At 42.9% G+C, this 20,115-nt stretch overlaps 1 protein-coding gene across 1 annotated transcript; it reads left to right on the top strand.

Moving 5' to 3' along the window:
- The first annotated feature begins 5,606 nt into the window (after positions 1–5,606).
- Positions 5,607–19,219, top strand: LOC137570455 (C-C motif chemokine 21-like). The gene is made up of 4 exons (XM_068279124.1): positions 5,607–5,683; positions 8,706–8,820; positions 9,868–9,960; positions 15,291–19,219. Exons 1-4 carry the CDS (start codon positions 5,611–5,613, stop codon positions 15,364–15,366), a joined length of 357 nt encoding a protein of 118 aa, XP_068135225.1. The 5' UTR covers positions 5,607–5,610; the 3' UTR covers positions 15,367–19,219.
- The last annotated feature ends 896 nt before the right edge of the window (positions 19,220–20,115 follow it).

Here is a 20,115-nt window from a genome sequence, read left to right on the forward strand (position 1 = left end):
TCCGCACGCTTCTTGTCCTCATGCAAGGCCTGGGTTGTTGTGTCTCGAAGCGTGGCCTTCTCCTCCTGCGCCTCCTCCTGTTCCATCACGTGTGCTGCTGCTGGGTTAGCGTTGCCGGTCCCTTTTCCTGGAACCTCTCATCTGTATTACATTTATGACTGCATGGCGGCAAAATGCATGCTATCCGCACGCTTCTTGTCCTCATGCAAGGCCTGGGTTGTTGTGTCTCAAAGCGTGGCCTTCTCCTCCTGCGCCGCCCTCCTCCTGTTCCATCACATGTGCTGCTGCTGGGTTAGCGTTGCCGATCCCTTTTCCTGGAACCTCTCATCTGTATTACATTTATGACTGCATGACGGCAAAATGCATGCTATCCGCACGCTTCTTGTCCTCATGCAAGGCCTGGGTTGTTGTGTCTCAAAGCGTGGCCTTCTCCTCCTGCGCCGCCCTCCTCCTGTTCCATCACGTGTGCTGCTGCTGGGTTAGCGTTGCCGGTCCCTTTTCCTGGAACCTCTCATCTGTATTACATTTATTACTGCATGGCGGCAAAATGCATGCTATCTGCACGCTTCTTGTCCTCATGCAAGGCCTGGGTTGTTGTGTCTCAAAGCGTGGCCTTCTCCTCCTGCGCCTCCTCCTGTTCCATCACGTGTGCTGCTGCTGGGTTAGCGTTGCCGGTCCCTTTTCCTGGAACCTCTCATCTGTATTACATTTATGACTGTATGGCGGCAAAATGCATGCTATCCGCATGCTTCTTGTCCTCATGCAAGGCCTGGGTTGTTGTGTCTCAAAGCGTGGCCTTCTCCTCCTGCGCCTCCTCCTGTTCCATCACGTGTGCTGCTGCTGGGTTAGCGTTGCCGGTCCCTTTTCCTGGAACCTCTCATCTGTATTACATTTATGACTGCATGGCGGCAAAATGCATGCTATCCGCACGCTTCTTGTCCTCATGCAAGGCCTGGGTTGTTGTGTCTCGAAGCGTGGCCTTCTCCTCCTGCGCCTCCTCCTGTTCCATCACGTGTGCTGCTGCTGGGTTAGCGTTGCCGGTCCCTTTTCCTGGAACCTCTCATCTGTATTACATTTATGACTGCATGGCGGCAAAATGCATGCTATCCGCACGCTTCTTGTCCTCATGCAAGGCCTGGGTTGTTGTGTCTCAAAGCGTGGCCTTCTCCTCCTGCGCCGCCCTCCTCCTGTTCCATCACGTGTGCTGCTGCTGGGTTAGCGTTGCCGATCCCTTTTCCTGGAACCTCTCATCTGTATTACATTTATGACTGCATGGCGGCAAAATGCATGCTATCCGCACGCTTCTTGTCCTCATGCAAGGCCTGGGTTGTTGTGTCTCAAAGCGTGGCCTTCTCCTCCTGCGCCGCCCTCCTCCTGTTCCATCACGTGTGCTGCTGCTGGGTTAGCGTTGCCGGTCCCTTTTCCTGGAACCTCTCATCTGTATTACATTTATTACTGCATGGCGGCAAAATGCATGCTATCCGCACGCTTCTTATCCTGATGCAAGGCCTGGGTTGTTGTGTCTCAAAGCGTGGCCTTTTCCTCCTGCGCCTCCTCTTGTTCCATCACGTGTGCTGCTGCTGGGTTAGCGTTGCTGATCCCTTTTCCTGGAACCTCTCATCTGTATTACATTTATGACTGCATGGCGGCAAAATGCATGCTATCCGCACGCTTCTTGTCCTCATGCAAGGCCTGGGTTGTTGTGTCTCAAAGCGTGGCCTTCTCCTCCTGCGCCTCCTCCTGTTCCATCACGTGTGCTGCTGCTGGGTTAGCGTTGCCGGTCCCTTTTCCTGGAACCTCTCATCTGTATTACATTTATGACTGCATGGCGGCAAAATGCATGCTATCCGCATGCTTCTTGTCCTCATGCAAGGCCTGGGTTGTTGTGTCTCAAAGCGTGGCCTTCTCCTCCTGCGCCGCCCTCCTCCTGTTCCATCACGTGTGCTGCTGCTGGGTTAGCGTTGCCGGTCCCTTTTCCTGGAACCTCTCATCTGTATTACATTTATGACTGCATGGCGGCAAAATGCATGCTATCCGCACGCTTCTTGTCCTCATGCAAGGCCTGGGTTGTTATGTCTCAAAGCGTGGCCTTCTCCTCCTGCGCCGCCCTCCTCCTGTTCCATCACGTGTGCTGCTGCTGGGTTAGCGTTACCGGTCCCTTTTCCTGGAACCCCTCATCTGTATTACATTTATGACTGCATGGCGGCAAAATGCATGCTATCCGCACGCTTCTTGTCCTCATGCAAGGCCTGGGTTGTTGTGTCTCAAAGCGTGGCCTTCTCCTCCTGCGCCTCCTCCTGTTCCATCATGTGTGCTGCTGCTGGGTTAGCGTTGCCGGTCCCTTTTCCTGGAACCTCTCATCTGTATTACATTTATGACTGCATGACGGCAAAATGCATGCTATCCGCACGCTTCTTGTCCTCATGCAAGGCCTGGGTTGTTGTGTCTCAAAGCGTGGCCTTCTCCTCCTGCGCCTCCTCCTGTTCCATCACATGTGCTGCTGCTGGGTTAGCGTTGCCGGTCCCTTTTCCTGGAACCTCTCATCTGTATTACATTTATGACTGCATGGCGGCAAAATGCATGTTACTTGTGCAAAGAAAACAGACATTTCCCGCATTTAAAAGACAGTTTTCCCTTTGAAACTTTAAAATCGATTTTCTCAAAAACTATAAGCTCTTTTTGCTAAATCTTTTTTTCCTCTTGTACCCACTCCCAAGGTGCACATACCCTGTAAATTTGGGGTATGTAGCATGTAAGGAGGCTTTACAAAGCACAAAAGTTCGGGTCCCCATTGACTTCCATTATGTTCGGAGTTCGGCTCGAACATCTGAACATCGTGGCCATGTTCGGCCTGTTCGGCCCGAACCCGAACATCTAGATGTTCGCCCAACACTAGTAGCAGGGTTAGTGTTAGGTGTAGCAATAGTAGGAGGTGGTTGAGTGGAGCTGCACTTGACTGTTACGGGAAAAGAAGCCTCCTCAGTGTTAATACAGCATCCTGTATATTTGAATCTAGAAATAATTTACACAGATTGTTGTCAATGAAATACATCTCCCTTTTGCTGAGAAATAAGCAACCTCTATAGTTCAGCTATCTAGTTTCTATCCAATCAGGACCTGGTCGTACTATAGTGCAACCCTCACTAATAAGGAATTACAGCCATAAAACACTTTCCTGGCAGAAAATGGCTTCTGAGAGAAAAAAAGAGATACAAGGGGCCAATAGCTCATATATTTAAGCTCTGGCACACTTCAATGAATGTGTCTTTGAGCAGAGACAATGAAACAGTAAAAACTTCAAAGGTAGATTTAAATATAAAACAAAACTGTGGGATATCTTAAAAAGTTATTAACAGAAGGAGGATAGATACAATTGTTCATCTCAACAGGTTATTTTCCCCTCAGTATTCCATTAAAAAACAAATCCTCATTCAAGAACATATTAGGGATGTGTGATTTCCAGACATTACCAAGCAATGGTTGCCAGCATATAGCTGGTGTTGTTCTTAAAACATTGATTTTGCAAGGAAAAATGTTTATAAAATAGCCCAGCAAATTCAAATCAAAATATGATATTCTTTAAATGTATTCTTTACTAAGTAAAAAAAAAAAAAAAAAACAACAAAAAACACAACACATTGGCCTTGTCTTGCATCATTGCTTTTCAATGCTGTAGGTCTGCTCCCTTGTAGTCTCAAAAGGCCCCTCCCACACAGCTCCTTCCCCTCAGCTGCTTCAGGCCATGGGAACAGGTTCCTCCCACAAAGCTCATTTGCTTCAGGCCATGGGAACAGGTCCCTCCCACACAGCTCCCTCCCCTCAGCTGCTTTAGGCCATGGGGACAGGTTCCTCCCACAAAGCTCATATGCTTCAGGCCATGGGAACAGGTCCCTCCCACACAGCTCCCTCCCCTCAGCTGCTTCAGGCCATTTGGACAGGTTCCTCCCACAAAGCTCATATGCTTCAGGCCATGGGAACAGGTCCCTCCCACACAGCTCCCTCCTTTCAGCTGCTTCAGGCCATGGGGGACAGGTTCCTCCCACAAAGCTCATATGCTTCAGGCCATGGGAACAGGTCCCTCCCACACAGCTCCCTCCCCTCAGCTGCTTCAGGCCATGGGGACAGGTTCCTCCCACAAAGCTCATATGCTTCAGGCCATGGGAACAGGTCCCTCCCACACAGCTCCCTCCTTTCAGCTGCTTCAGGCCATGGGGACAGGTTCCTCCCACAAAGCTCATATGCTTCAGGCCATGGGAACAGGTCCCTCCCCCACAGCTCCCTCCCCTCAGCTGTTTCAGGCCATGGAAACAAAAGAAAGAATTTTAGCTGCTGAAGTTTTAGACAGCGAAGTAAAACATAATGCTGGGTACACACAGTACGATTTTCCGTGCGATTTTCCGACCTGCTCGTTTTTTCCTCTCGATTCTGTGCTCGATTCTCTTATCTGCACTCGTTTTTCTTATCTTTTTCCATTCACTTGTATGAGAAATCAAACGCAGAATCGATCGGGACTAATATCGGGGACATGAGGGATTTTATCAATTGGATCCCTCTATCGAACAGAAAATCGTACCGTGTGTACCCAGCACTAGAATGATTAGATAATACATTTATACCAAGATAAGGAAAACTCTCCTCAGTGGGGATACAGTAATAAAAACCTGGCATAAGGTCTCATTTTTTCCACCCTTTTCAAAACCAAAATAAAAGCTCTAGCTTAAGTTGGGTATCAATCTTTTAACTTTTTAAAGGAAAGGTTCAGGGAGGGTGGGTAAAAAATAAAAATCAATTTCCACTTACCTGGGGCTTCCTCCAGCCCGTGGCAGGCAGGAGGTGCCCTCGCCGCCGCTCTGCAGGCTCCCGGTGGTCTCCGGTGGCCGACCCGACCTGGCCAGGCCGGCTGCCAGGTCGGGCTCTTCTGCGCTCCAAGGCCCGGCACTTCTGCGTCCCACGCCGGCGAGCTGACGTCATCGGACGTCCGCCGGGCTGTACTGCGCAGCCGGGCCTTGGAGCGCAGAAGAGCCCGACCTGGCAGCCGGCCTGGCCAGGTCGGGTCGGCCACCGGAGACCACCGGGAGCCTGCAGAGCGGCGGCGAGGGCACCTCCTGCCTGCCACGGGCTGGAGGAAGCCCCAGGTAAGTGGAAATTGATTTTTATTTTTTACCCACCCTCCCTGAACCTTCCCTTTAAGTCACCTGTACTGTGACTATATTTCAGCTGTTCATTTAATAACTATTAACAAGCTGCTGCAATGTCCACTGATGCAATCTTGTTTTGTTAGTATCCTATAGAGGACTGCTGACTGGCACTTGTAGTATTTACTACTGCGTGAGCGTGACAGTACAGATACGAAAACATTCCATTTCCCTTATTGCTGTGAAAACCTGCAGAGCATACTTGCATGGGTTACTTCATAGGTGCTCATCTAGCCATTGTTTGTTGAACAGGCCTGGGAAAACCCAGCTCAGCATTCTGCCCATGACAGCGATTGCAGAGAGGAGGGAATTTCTGTAATCGGAGCAGGTAGGAGTAGCTCTGATAATGTCAATATCATGCCCAGCATAAATAGGGCAGTGCAGTCACTAGTCGCTACAGCTCCAGTCCCCTCTGATGACAATGGCTGCAAGCAAGAACTTGTCTTTGTCACTTGCCTTCCTCGCAATAGCAATTGGTATTTCACAAGGTAAGCATTCTACTTGTAACTTCACACATGCCTCAGTATAACCAGAGCAAAAAGTGACATTCCTGTGGTGTAAGGTGTGCTTTTGTAAATTAAATCGCTCATGGCTGGTTACCTTAAAGCAGACCTGAACTCTTGCGTAGCACACAATGAAAAGTCCATATATAATTGCTGAAGAAATTCACTTTTCTGTGTTCTGTGTTTGTTATAGCAACTTAAGGTGTCTAATTAATTCTTATTAGCAGCTGTGAATAGAATGCAGGAGGGGTCTGCCTAGGCAGCTTTCCATATAGTAAACACAGAGGCTTAACCCTTTCAGTGCCTTCTGAAAAGCGGAACCAAGTAAAACGCCAGATTTTTTAGGATTATCATGAATTGTAATAGATAAATTATTTATCATAGATCCATTTAGAGCAGAGAGGAAGTTCTGAGTTTAGTTCCACTTGGAAGGGGTGTCCTACTGTCAATATAGCAAGTAGAGATGATCAATAATTTCTCCTTGCATTCAAAGGACATGTCAATGTTATGCAGCTACAACTTGAACCAATAAAAAATGACAGGAAGTTATTCTGATTAGTCCAATTTCAAGCTGCAAATCATGTACATGAAATTTGAAGGCAAAGATAAATTATTTGCAACTCATTGATCATTCCTAATAGCAAGTATGTCACCTTGTTGTTGAGCCACATGCAGCAAGGTGGCATCGCTACTGAAGTCCTCTATGAAAAAAAAATATTTCTTCATTACAAATCATGGAAAGGGTATAAAGAGTTCATTATACGAATTTCTCTGCTGAAACAAACACAGAACACAGAGCAGTGAATTTTTTCAGCAACTATATGTAGAGTAAAGACTTTTCACCTTGTGCTGTGCAAGAGTTCGGGTTGGCTCTAAGACCAAAATAAGACAATGGGATTCCAGGAAAGTCCTGTTAAGGATTAGGATTATAGATTGCAATTGTTTATTTCGCTTCAGGTTGTCTTTAAATGAGACGGTTTGGTGTAAACCTACTGCAAGAATCCTGAATCCACCTGCGGGGAGATCTAGATTGCATACACACGTACTTTGCGTTAGGTTGCTATACAGATGAATGAAATGTGGTCACCATAGAGCAGAAGCAGTGCACGCCAACACTTAATCTTATGAATACAAACTGTAATAGAAGGTACATATTTCTGTGTACACACATATACATAATGTGGACTTTTGAGATTAGGCATCTTTTAACACATCTATAATGACATTTCAATCTGTGTGCAAAACACAATTCAATATATTTAAATGGAAACTGAAGTGAGAGGTATATGGGTGTTGCCATATTTATTTCCTTTTAAACTACACCAGTTTGGCTTAAAGTGTACCCAAGGTAATATGTGACATGATGAGTTTGACTTGCTTTATTGTGCAGCCTGAAAGAGTTAATTTCTCAGCATGGAAGTGACAGCTTTTGTCGGGAAGATACTGTAGTAACACCACCGATAAGCAAATTACAGCCATAAAAGTTTTCCTGGCAGAATACAACTGCTGAGGGCAGGGAGATAAAATACATGAACTATTGAACTTTTTCTAACACTTATTAGGCTGACACTGATTAGAGACCGCAAAACATTTAACCTTCTTTGTAAATAATTAAATATAAAAGAAAACCCTGGGATACTTTAAAAAAAGGTCATTTTTAGTAGGGGGATAAACATAATTGTTTATCTCATCAGTTTATTTTCACCTCGGGGTCACCTTAAGTAGTGACTGAGTCACATACCTGAAACAAACGACCAAAATCGTAACATTTTTGTCAGAAACATCTGATCTGCACCCTTGCGCAGAGTCTATGGCTAAAAGTATTAGAGGCAGAGGATCAGCAGAACAGCCAGGCAATTAGTACTGTATAAAAAGGAAATAAATATGGCAGCCTCTATAAACATTTAGCCTCTAAAACAACAGGGCATATTAAAGCGGAATATAACCCTGCATTTCAGCTTTGCTCTAAAACATTATTTACAGCATATTATATGCAACCAGCATTTTTTTTTTTACTAGACCAGCATTGGAAGGGTTACACACAGAGCTTTAAAGTTCCGTGGAGAGAAATGCAGATGCATCCGAAGTTTAGATAGATACATTTAAGTAAACACAATGTAACAAGTGTGGAATGTGACTCACTCTCTGACTGTGCAGGAGGTCCCGGACACACAGAGAGTGAGTCACATTCCTCACTTTTTACATTGTGTTTACTTAAATGTATCTATCTAAACTTCGGATGCGTCTGCATTTCTCTCCACGGAACTTTCAAGCTCTGTGTGTAACCCTTCCAATGCTGGTCTAGTAAAAAAAATGCTGGTTGCATATAATATGCTGTAAATAATGTTTTAGAGCAAAGTTGAAATGCAGGGTTATATTCCGCTTTAAGACGTCATCCTTAAAGTAAACTTGTGGTTAGAGAGTTATGGATGCTGCCATGATTATTTCCTTTAAAAATATGTCCCATACCTGTGATCTGTTCAGGTGACAGTACCATAATATCTGTAAAAAGGCTTAGAAGTTGCAGAAGCAGGTAGAGTTGTACCTCTATGCTGCTGAGTAATTATAATGGAAACACACCTGCCGATTATCTATATACCGCAGAGCTAATAGAATAACTCTATTTAACATTCATTGTTATCTTGTATTTGCTAACTGTATAGATTTCGTTAGAAAAGGTTATTGAAAGCTTAACATCATAATCTTCTTAGTTAGGCAATAAAAATATAATTTAGCTATATTAATGGCTAGTAGGAAACAACATTCTACTATGCATGTGTGTATCTAATCTGGTGTACTTAGTACACTCATCTATAGTTGTATAAGGACTCCAGCCACCTACACGACAGGCATGATTACAATGACAGGTGACCTTTAGAACTCTTTTAGCTGATATTGGAGTTGTTACTCTGTACATCATATCTATGTGCTCAGTCATTTTATATGAGCTCCCATTTTCTCTTTCTTGCTTTTATAATAAGAATATTCTTGTTTTGCTGTTTTCTAGCGTTTGGAAGTTACAATTGCTGTATAAAGTATGACAAAAGGAAGATTCCTGCAACAAGGATTGAGTCATACTATCGGCAGGATTCCACAGGAGTCTGTAACATCAATGCCGTAGTGTAAGTATACCTTATAGATCAATGGCAGCCCACTAGCGAGGAGCCAACATGGCCATTGTTTTGCCAAAATGTCACATTTTCACACAGATGTGATTACACATGAAAATATTTAGACGTGAGAAAACTAATTTTCAACAAATGCATTGACGTCAATGGTAATGAGATATCTAATTTTAACTAAATGCATTGATGTCAATGGGCATGACAAAACACATTTTCAAGTAAAGTTTTTGTTTTGGGAAAAGGTGTATCTTGGAAAAATTCCATTATATTTTTGCAGAAATTTTGAGTCAAGTAAAAATGAAAACTACAATGTGAAAATGACTCATGACTACCCACATCCCATGCTTTTGTTTTGGGTTCAGTACATGTAATAAAATAACTTCAAACCTTCAGCAAGATCCCACAGTGTTACAAAGGACCAATCAAATCCATTCCACGTAAAAACTACTACTCGATCTCTCAAGTAACAGTTTGGGGCCCATTGCTGTACAAATGCCTCTCGGCCAAGAACCTTTTAGCGTGTGTATGTACTATTAAGGTGCATACACAAATACAATTACTATCGTCTCCATGATATCATGACTCTATCCCTTGGGCAATAGTTTGGGGTCACGTTTTGTACAGACACGTTGCTAGCCTGGAGGCTAGAGATGCATTCTGTTGCTATGGAGTTGAGGAGGACTAAGTGCTACACAGAGCTCGCAGTGTAAGGAGGGGAATAATGGGCTCAGCCAGCACTCACATAAGATGTTCCGCCAGACTGGATCTCTTGCTGACACATCAGAGGGAAACAGGAATCAATGTACACAAGCTAGTTTCTTGCTAGTAGTGGCCCTGACAGACCGAGAACCATCTAGCGTGTCTAAACAACAGCCTTTGTTATTATACAAAACAAAAAAATTAGCCTATTACATTAATGTGAGTTCTGTGGAAATACTTTACCAGCGGTTGCCATAAAACACTTGTGTCAGTTGAGATTACAGTAAAAGCAATTGACAGCGTGGGAGTGTTTGTTGACTAAACACTTTATAATCTCTCTTTCAGTTTTGAAGTACGCACTAATCCATGCAAAACTACTACAGGCATAGTTTGTGTGGATCCGAATCAGAAGTGGGTGAACCAGCGCATCGAAGCTCTGTAAGTTCCTAAATAAACACTTATTTACAAGAATGGTCAGGAATGGTGACATAAAGGGAACCCAAGATGAGAGGGATATGGAGGCTGCCATATTTATTTCCCTGTAAACAATGCCAGTTGCCTGGCAGCCTTGTTGATCTTTTGACATAAGTAGTGTCGGAGTCAAAACCCTGGAACAAGCATATGGCTAATCCAGTAAAACTTGAGTCAAGTGAGTCAGAGTACCTGATCTGCTGCATGCTTGTTCAGGGTGTGTGGCTAAAAGTATTAGACACACAGGAGGACTGCCAGGGAACTGGTATCGTTTATAAGGAAATTAATATGGCAGCCTCCATATACCTCTCACCTCAAGTGTCCTTTAAGTTTTGTTATATTCATTATCCGTGCCATGTGTGTGTGTGCGTATGTGCGTGCGTGCGTGTGTGTGTGGTGGGTGCGTGCGCATGTGTGTGAGCGTGTGTCCTTTGAAGCAAAACTGAACTGAAATGAGCTGATGAAACACAGGAATCTGTAGCCCTACTTTTAAAAAGAACTTTGTTGGAATACCAGTTTTATTTGGGGTTTAAAAGCTAGAAACATAAATTTAAAAATGTTATTGTCTTATGTAGGTTTTGACAGTTTTTACAGTTTTTGACCCATTTTGAACTATTGACCGTTTTAATCTGCCCCTGCATTTAGAAGTGTTTCACCACTATACAAGAATGTATGGCCTGTAAGTAGTTATCAGCTATATAGTCCCATGTAAGTCCAACTGCAGAAAAAGTGTAATGTACAGGCCTAGACCCTTAGGGAGCCTACACACTTCCAATTTTGATTGGCCAATGATTGGCCAATTTTACCACCTCCATGTAGTATGACAACTTACCTACACAATCTGTTCATCGTTGGCTCTCATACTATATGGAAGGGTCAAAATTGGCCAATAATTGGTCAATCAAAATTGGATGTGTACTGTACCCATCCTTACAGTGCGGAAAAAAAGGAACACAGACTAGTTCTCTCTAGGCTTCAGACTGTACATAAACATGTGTAATGAGCATCTCAACATGAGGTATATTCAGCACATGCTAGTAAACCTGCCATGTGCAGATAGCGCACAGCAATTTGACTGGTACTACCTATAGTGAGGCAGCACACATTGGGCATTTAGCACAATTAGCAGAGTGTGCAGTACCCTGGTAATGTACATGTTACCTAGGTAACACACGTTGCACTGATTTCGCTACACCTGCTATCTCACTGTCAGTAGTACTGGTAAAATTCCTCTGCACTCTCTGTGCACAGCAGGGCTACCGACATGTGCTGAATACACCTCCATGTCCCATCTCACTTTAGGCAATATTTTCCTCTTGGACAGGAGCAGTGAGCTGTAATTTCAGACTTAAAGCGGACCTGAACTCAGAACTTCCTCTCTGCTCTAAAAGATAAGCAACAGCATAAAAACATTTTAAGAAAAACATGTCTTTGTTACAGCTGATACAAATCCTGCAATAAATCTGCAGTGTGCCAACTTACTTATTTAATGGAAGCAGACATAGGGTTAACATCCTGTGTTTGCAAATTAGCTGCTCTGCTGAGGCAGCCAGCTGACACAGCTGAGGGATAAAATTACACTTATGATTAGTCACAGGTGAGGAGGAATTAGACAGGCTAAACTCTCTAAATACATACAGGGTGCTTTTCTCTATGTTTTCCCTCTGTCCAGTGTCGGAGTTCAGGTCCACTTTAACTTGCAATGTTGCCTGTTTGTGATACTATGGCTCAGTGGCGTTGCTAAGGAGCTGTGGGCCCTGATGCAAGTTTTAAAATGGGGGCCCCTAGTGTTCTATACATAACAATTGATACGGCGCACCAAAACCTGCCAACGGCAACTACAGTGTCAGAGGTGCAAGAAGGGGATGGGAAACAGCTAGTTAATGATTACCACTATTCAAAGTATCTATAGAAGTGATTATTTTGAGCACGGGACCAATAGAGAGCTAATACTCTAGTTGAGGGAGGGCCCTTCAGGGCCCCTCTGGCCCAAGGGCCCTGATGCGGTCGCTACCTCTGCACCCCCTATTGCTACGCCCCTGCTATGGCTGTTGCAATCTATATTACCTTTGTGGGATATTCTGTAATCAGACTGTGGAGGACTTTAGCACTTGGAGCAGTGCTGGCAAGAAATAATCAGAGATCCGTCTGATAGCAAATAGGTAGTGGAGGGAGAAAGTAATTATCTTAGCTGTGGCAGGGGTGATTACAAAAAAAGAGAAGATATTTCATTTCAGTTAAGAGTAGAATCTTTGTGGTGATGACATACCATACAAACGTAACATTAGAGCTCTCACATGACTGACATGTAAATGCCAATATTACTAAGGACTTACATAAACACCAGCTAACAGCCTTGTAACTGTTCTACCAGCACTATCTCTCAGGGAGGACACTGTAGTAAAACTGGTTTGCACATTGCAGGCAGTTTGCAGGCAGTTTATTCTACTATGATTTGCACTAATTATTAATTTGTTGTATGTTGGTATGGATTCAAAACTTGTCATCTGATGTAACCAGGTGATAAAGATTACAAGCCACACAAGCAAAGCAGTAACACAAGACATTCTCTGCTTATACTGCAAAGGTTCATTCATTTGAAAGAGTATTTTTACCACTTACTACACCTAGTGCAGTATATCTATGTCCTAGGAAACTTCAGCTGAAGTCCCAGGGACGTGCATCTTCATCTTCAACTGCGGACGGCCACCGCTTACTCCCACGCGGGTATTCATCACCGCTCATTAGCAGGAGATGAATGAATGGAAACCCAGTTCATTAATCTAAGTCCCCTTGTCAATGATCGCCAGCGTCAATGAGATGCTGCAATCATTGTAACAGAACAGAACGTCCACGCATTACTTCCCGTTTCTGTACTTATAGAAAGCTAAAAGGAAATAATGCACAAGGACATCTTGTGGCCAAATAGTAAAATTATACCTAAATACATTTATTTTAATAAAAAGACCCACACTTATATTTAAAATTATCTCCTTCCCTCCCATAAAACTCATATTTTTTTGCAGAAACAAAAGACAATTAAAAAAAAAACATAAATAGTTACCTTAGGGACTGAACTTTTTTAATATGCATGTCAAAGGGGTATATTACTGTTATTTTTTATTTTATGGGCTTGTAATCAGTGATGGACGCAAAATTGAAAAAAAATGCACTTTTAATTCCAAATAAAATATTGTCACCATACATTGTACTAGGGAAATATTTAAACATTGCAATAACCGGGACAAATACGTAAATAAAATGTGTGGATTTTATCCATAGTAGAACATTTTATTATAACTATAATGACCGAAAACTGAGAAATAATTATTTTTTTCCATTTTTTTTCCTGTTACCATTAAAATGCATTTAGAATAAAATAATTCTTAGCATAATGTACCTCCCAAAGAAAGCTTAATTGGTGGCAAAAAAAACCCCAAGATATAGACCATTTTGTTGTGAGTAGTAGTGATTAAGTTATTGGCGAAATAAAGGGAGGAGCGCTGAAAGATGAAAATTGCTCTGGTCCTCAAGGGGAAAAACCCCTCAGTGGTTAGTGGTTTAATGTATCAGAAGTATTAATCAGGGTCACTTAACATTTCCAATTTATTAAGTTATTGGCGAAATAAAGGGAGGAGCGCTGAAAGGTGAAAATTGCTCTGGTCCTCAAGGGGAAAAACCCCTCAGTGGTTAGTGGTTTAATGTATCAGAAGTATTAATCAGGGTCACTTAACATTTCCAATAGCTAGGGCAGCAGTGAAATTTGGAGCACTGGCGTAACAATAGGGCCTGCAGCCCCTGCTCCCGTGGGGGGCCTGGGCCCTCCCCTGGGGCCCGCTCGGGACCGTTTTGGGAGGGCTGAGGGGTCGCAGCATGAAAGGAAAGCCATGGCCACACTCGGCGGGGAGGGGGGACATTCCCCCCTCCCTCACCTCGGGGCTCTTCCCTCTGCGCTCCCCTCCAGCTTAAATAACTGTCTGGGCAGGGGCGGGCAGTGTCTGGGCAGCGGCAGCTGCATACCTTCCGTGCGCTCCAGCGTGCGTTCCTCTCTCTAGTCTCTGACGCGACTGCCTGTTCATACATGGCTTTCCCCTCATGCTGCGACCCCTCCGGCCCCCAAAACGGCCCTGAGCGGGTCCTGGGGGGGCCGCTCAGAATTTCTGCAGGGGGGCCCCGGGGGGCCGATCAGATTTTCTGCAGGGGGGGCCCGGTTGGGCCTAGTTACACCCCTGATTTGGAGCATAAATAAATTCCACCAAGTAAATGGGCGTTTGCAATATTCTGAATCCAAACCAGCTACAATAATATCTTACCCCTCTGGATAGACTGTTTGTGCTTTTCACATTCTTGTCTTAAGTCCCGTACACACCTGTGACTGATGTCACCCATCAGGGATCAGGACCTAATCCCTCGGGCAACATGGCTGGGCCAACACCATACAGACTCAAAGTCAGCTGTATAGCTGATGATGCATTCTGTTGCTATGCAGAACACATGACATGATGGGCATTGGGCAGGGCAAGCAGCGAGACAAAGAAATCAGCCGTTGCTCGGCGCAGTTGATCTGCCTGGCAGAACGCTTGCAAGCCGGCAGTCAGGGGCTACTGTAAACATGCCAAATTATCGGCTAAGGCAGCAGATAACGACTTTCATCGAGCATGTGTAGGGCGCTTTACCTTTCCTCACTCCAGCATACCTAGCGAGATCACCTAATGCTTCAGTTCAATCATGATAATTGATAAGATACCTGAATAAATCTGTCAAACGTAAAAGGGGCTGTCACACCGCTTCCGGGCCAGGTTAGTTGAAATCTATGCCCTGTTTATGCCAGTTTATCCCTGCCAGGGTGGAGATTTCAACTTCCGCATTTACAGACGGCTCCCATCGCCCGTGCCGATGCTGTGGCACTTTAACCGCTTGCTCTGCTCTCAAGCTGGCAGCAGACTACAGTATCTCGATCAGGGCCCAATTTTATTGGCTCCTGACCCCGTGATCATTGTAAGCCAATCACAGTGATCACTGCTCATATTTGCGCAAAAATTCTCTGGTCCTTAAGGGAACGAAGATGCTGCGTCCAGAAGAGGTAACACTGCAAGTTGAAGCAGAGGGTATTTTAAAAGAAAACATGAAGTTAAAATAATCTTAGGACTTGATTTATTGTATCTGTTTTACAAAAGGTAACGAGAAATTGCAGATTGAGAATACTAGAGAATAGAACTGATTTTATTAAAAATAAAATAAGTTTAATTTGGTAATCCTGTTGATGTTAAATTATCTTTGCATTTCATCATGTGCAGGGATAAAAGAACAGAGCGCAGCAAAAAGAAGATGCTGAAAAAACTTAAGAAGAAGTGCAGACGCCGAAGAAATTAGTTTGATACATTCTAGAAATGGAACAGAGTCTATTGCAATCTCCTTATAGGAGTACACTTTGTATACTGTAATTATTAACATATAACTATTATGTAGCACAAAAGGAAACAGGAAGTAACCATAGGCCAAGAGAAGAGGCAAGTGGAACCTAATCTCAGAGACATTTTCCAAGTAGCTATGTTTTGGGGCGTACAGTAATGCCTTCCTAAACCAGATCTGTTGTCCAAAATGAAATACCGATAATGCATAACTCCAGGACAGTGGGTGAAGCTTTGCAAACCATTTCTTATTGGGTAGTACAATCTGTGGGATAACCAATAGCAAATGAAAACCTTCCAGAAACTACAAGTAGCAGATATTGTATAATGGGTCAGGCCGTCACTGAATTCTCACTGTGGAAGTCTATCAGAGTGCTCTTCCGCTATGTACCTTCCTGTTGGTCCAGTTAAGTTAGCTGACTTAAGATGCCCATTAACGGTACAATTTTTCACTAAATGTGATCTTTCTATGCAATTTGAACGATCGTAAGTAATCAGAAGGCAATTATCGATTATTCACATTTACTGAACGATCCTTTCTTCAAATTCGATCATAAAATCCAACTTTTGGATCAATTTTATCCTATTTAGCAATTGACCAAATATTCATTCATCGATTGCCTTCATAAACAGCGAATTTTCTATACAAGTCGATCATTAAAATTGCATCAAAAGATCGCATTTGGTGAAAAAATTGTACCGTTAATGGGCACTTTAAAGCCTTGTTCCCATTGCGTTCTGCTCCCGTGGCTGTTGGCCATTTTTTTTACGCTTTATTTTCGATTTCTATGCGTTGGACGGTTTTATAAGCGCTTTTGCAGAGCGATTGCGTTTTTTCACTTTCTGACGTCAGTCAGGAAGTGAACTCTTTGAACCAGAAAGGAATAAATACAATGCATTTATTCTTAAAAACGCTCATGCAATCACTGCACAAAGCGATTTTGTGAGTGTTTTGCGTTTCCCTATATCTTCCATTGAGGCGGAATCGCCTCAAAAATAGCCCATGCACCACTTTTCTGAGCGGATCGGAAATGAACCGCTCAGATGTGACCTTTCACAAAGAGAATCATTGCACAAGCGCTTTAAGGGAGATTTTGAAAATCGCCAGCGCTTAAAATTTTTTAAAAACGCCCCTAGTGTAAACGAGCCCTGAGGACTACTACTGGAATCTGTGGGGGAGGGCCTAGGAAGACCAGCAGGAAGCTACAAACCAGAAGTGTGACACAATTATAATGGTTGCCACAGACTAAGACATCGTGATTTGTGTCCTCCATGCTTGGTGGAGGTCTCCTTAGACTGCTGCTTTTCACCCAAAGCAACAATACAGTAAATCTTCCACTAGCTAACAGCTCCTGCTGAAATAAAAGTAAGGGCTAATCAGTTACCGAATTTGTTGCACAACCGTTCTCCTGTCTGTTCTACACGGATGGGTGATTTAACAAACACCCTGATAAATGATTGTACACTCAGGCTGCTGGCAGGGGACTGAATAGAGTCACCTCTCAGCCACCAATGAATATCTATCCTTATCGTATGTGAGGAAGACAGGTCACAATAATGCGTGTTAGGATTAGGGATGATCAATGAGATGCAAATATTTACAAGTTGATGCAAACGTATGCACATTTTTATGCAAATATAAGCAGTTTGAAAATGGACCAATCAATTTAAACCCAGGTTCAAACTGAATGGTCCATTTTGAAGCTGCATATATTTGCATATACATTTGCATGAACTCGGAAATATTTGCATCTCTTTGATCATCTCCTAGTTAGGATGTTTGTGATCAGTTGTTACATGCAAAACAGATGCTTCCTGTCCTTCAGCTTTTATACATATGTAAGGTTTATATAAGTATTTCTGTGTGGATTATTTAAAATTAGTATTACTGTTGTTATAATCAAAATGCATTCTAGGTCTATTGTAGATATCTTTGTATGTATTCGTTTGTAAACAAAACCTTCTTCCTACAGTAATAATGCTCAGTTGACTCTTGAGCTGGATCTCCGATTCCAACGGCCACCCAGAGCGGTCAGTGCAGTATCCACTCTGATGGTCCATTGTAGTCCAGAGGCAGATGCTTTCACACCATAGGTCTCTATGGAAACGTATTTGCTTGTCTGTAACAATCATGCTGGTCAGGACTTTGCGCTCTGCTGACCGCAACGGATCCATTGCAAGCCAACCTGTGTAAACAGATCATATTAAGTATGGTCTATTTCCACTAGGATATTACATTTTGCATAAGTTTTTCCCATATGCAAACTTTCGTGTTTTTATGCGAATTTTCATGCGAATTTTCGTACAATCATTACATGAGAAACGTAATGCGTGGTGCAAAAATCTGCAGCATGCAAAGCATCATTTCTTTGCAACACTTCCAAAAATTCGCATTCAATGGAAACTGCTCCATTGACATACATTAGTTTCAGTTTTGATGTGAAAAGTCGCAATACAAATTCAAATGTAGTGTAAACAGGCCCTAACAGGATCCATTGACATTTTCGTTTTTCCATTGGTTTGGATCCGGCAAAATTGATAAAAAAAATGTTCGTTTTGCATTCTGATGTGGACCAAGCACCACAAAAAATGTAATTTGCATTATCAGCAGTCTGTTGCTTGAACACATATTAAATGAAAAATGTTAATGGCTTGAATTACATTTAAAAGTGTAGATCATGCTATTTTTTTGTAGTTGCATCTAATGGAAATGTAACGTATCACCAAAAAAAAAATAAAAAATTGTGCACTTGTTTTTACAATATATAATATATAAGCTTACAGGTGCAATAAACTACACATCTTCACATGACCATCAGGTAGCCATCTTGTACTCCCTCCTCCCTGCAGCCTTCCATTGGGCAGCAGGAGCCAGGCTGACTGTGACTTTCTCCAAAGCCATGCCTCCTTGGTGACTGACAGGCTATCCATTGGCTGTCAGTCACTAGCAGGGACTGCAGGAAGGGTCAAGAGCCTGCAGGATGACAACAGTGAAGACCTGACAACCCTATTGTGTATATTATACTAATAGTTCTCTGCTTTAAAGTTGACATTTTTGTTTCTATTGAAACTAGTACTTCCTTTCTTTCTTTTGTTTGATTCATATTGCATCATGCAACTATTGTAGCTTGTTTTTTTAAGCTTAGAATAATGTAAACCTTGGTTCACACTTACCGGAGTGGAAGTATATCTGTATAGCATGGATACGCTGTACACTTCGGGGGTTCATTGCATTGTCCACTGCTCTTGGGAGCGGATCCTTTCCTTACCAATCAAGGAATAGCAAAGAATCCACTGTCCCAGCAAGTCTTGCCTGTCCAGTTTGGGCATTGCAGAATGGCAACAGACAAACTGGACACAAAGATAGTGGGTATGTGTGAATGAACTCATGGTAAAGCATGGGTCCATTCTCCATGTCCCTTGGCCCCTTGCCATCTGCTTTAGGAAATGGATCAGCAGCGATCCTAGTGTGAACCATCTAAGTTAAATAAATTATGTATTTTAGATTGAATGCAGCAGATGATGTCATCCCATTGGGGAAAGACAAGTCAAGCTGCACATGCACTACAGCCAGAGGAAAACATGCACAGCTATGTGGGGTCCACAGACAGTCAGCAAAGTATCGCTGAACTCATGACGTCTTCCAAACAAAAGTTGCGAGTGACCCTTTGTTTGTAAATCTGAAGCGATATGTTTTAGTACTGTGGAATTGACCTATATAAATGTGTAACAATGGCAATTGTAATTGTAGTAAATGTTATTTTGTGAAGTGAAGTTCCACAAAATTGTTTGAATAAATATGAAACACAACACAATTTAGCATGTCTGTGTCTAATTTTAAAGAAGAACTTTAGCGAAAAGGGGGAAAAAAATCAATTCATTGTAAAATGAGAAGTTAAAAATAGAAGAGAGATCAAGAAGTAATTGATATTCGCCATGTAAATTTTTCATGTAGTTTGATCCACAATCAGCCTGAACATAATCATCTTTACTACTGGAAGACATAAAAATCATTATCACACCCACTCACCATGTGATAGGCTAAAAAGTTGTTTTTTTATAGATAAACATATAAACAGAGGGAGCTACTGGTTGCTTGGCAGTTGCAAACAGCTGTTATTTCCCACAATGCAACAAGGTTCACAGCAAGTAAACTGCCAGCACCTAGGTCCTGACATCCCACTGTGGGAGGGGTTTCACCACAATACCAGCCATACAGAATCCCCTTAAAATCTAATTGAGGAAATATAAAGATTTCTCCTAGGAAAGGGTGTATCAGCTCCTGGGTTGGAATGAAGTTCAGTCATTGGTAACAGTTCCTCTTTAATGCAATAGAGCACTACAATGGTAACTTGAGGTTGCATTCCTCTTGCCAGCCATTTTGGTATTTTATGTAATGTTGCTTTGAAGAAGATGTTCAGGTCCAGCTAAAAAAAAAAGGCTAAAAATGCACTACATAATAGCTGTATATGATGTGGTGGATCCTTCCTCCTGTCATCAGTCTGTCACTGTCATGAAAGCAGCATAGCTTAGCTTGCCAGTCCGATCCCATTCTCTCCAACCCAAGTGACTGCACTCCTTGTCACCCCTTTCCCTTACATGAGCACACACCAGGTCTCTACAGACCAGTGGACTCGAGTCATCCCTGCTTTTTGCCCTATGCAATAATAACATCATGCATAACAACATGTATATGTGATATAGGGAAGGC

The sequence above is a fragment of the Hyperolius riggenbachi genome, chromosome 4 (genome assembly GCF_040937935.1).
Source record: "Hyperolius riggenbachi isolate aHypRig1 chromosome 4, aHypRig1.pri, whole genome shotgun sequence".
Classification (NCBI taxonomy): Eukaryota; Metazoa; Chordata; class Amphibia; order Anura; family Hyperoliidae; genus Hyperolius; species Hyperolius riggenbachi.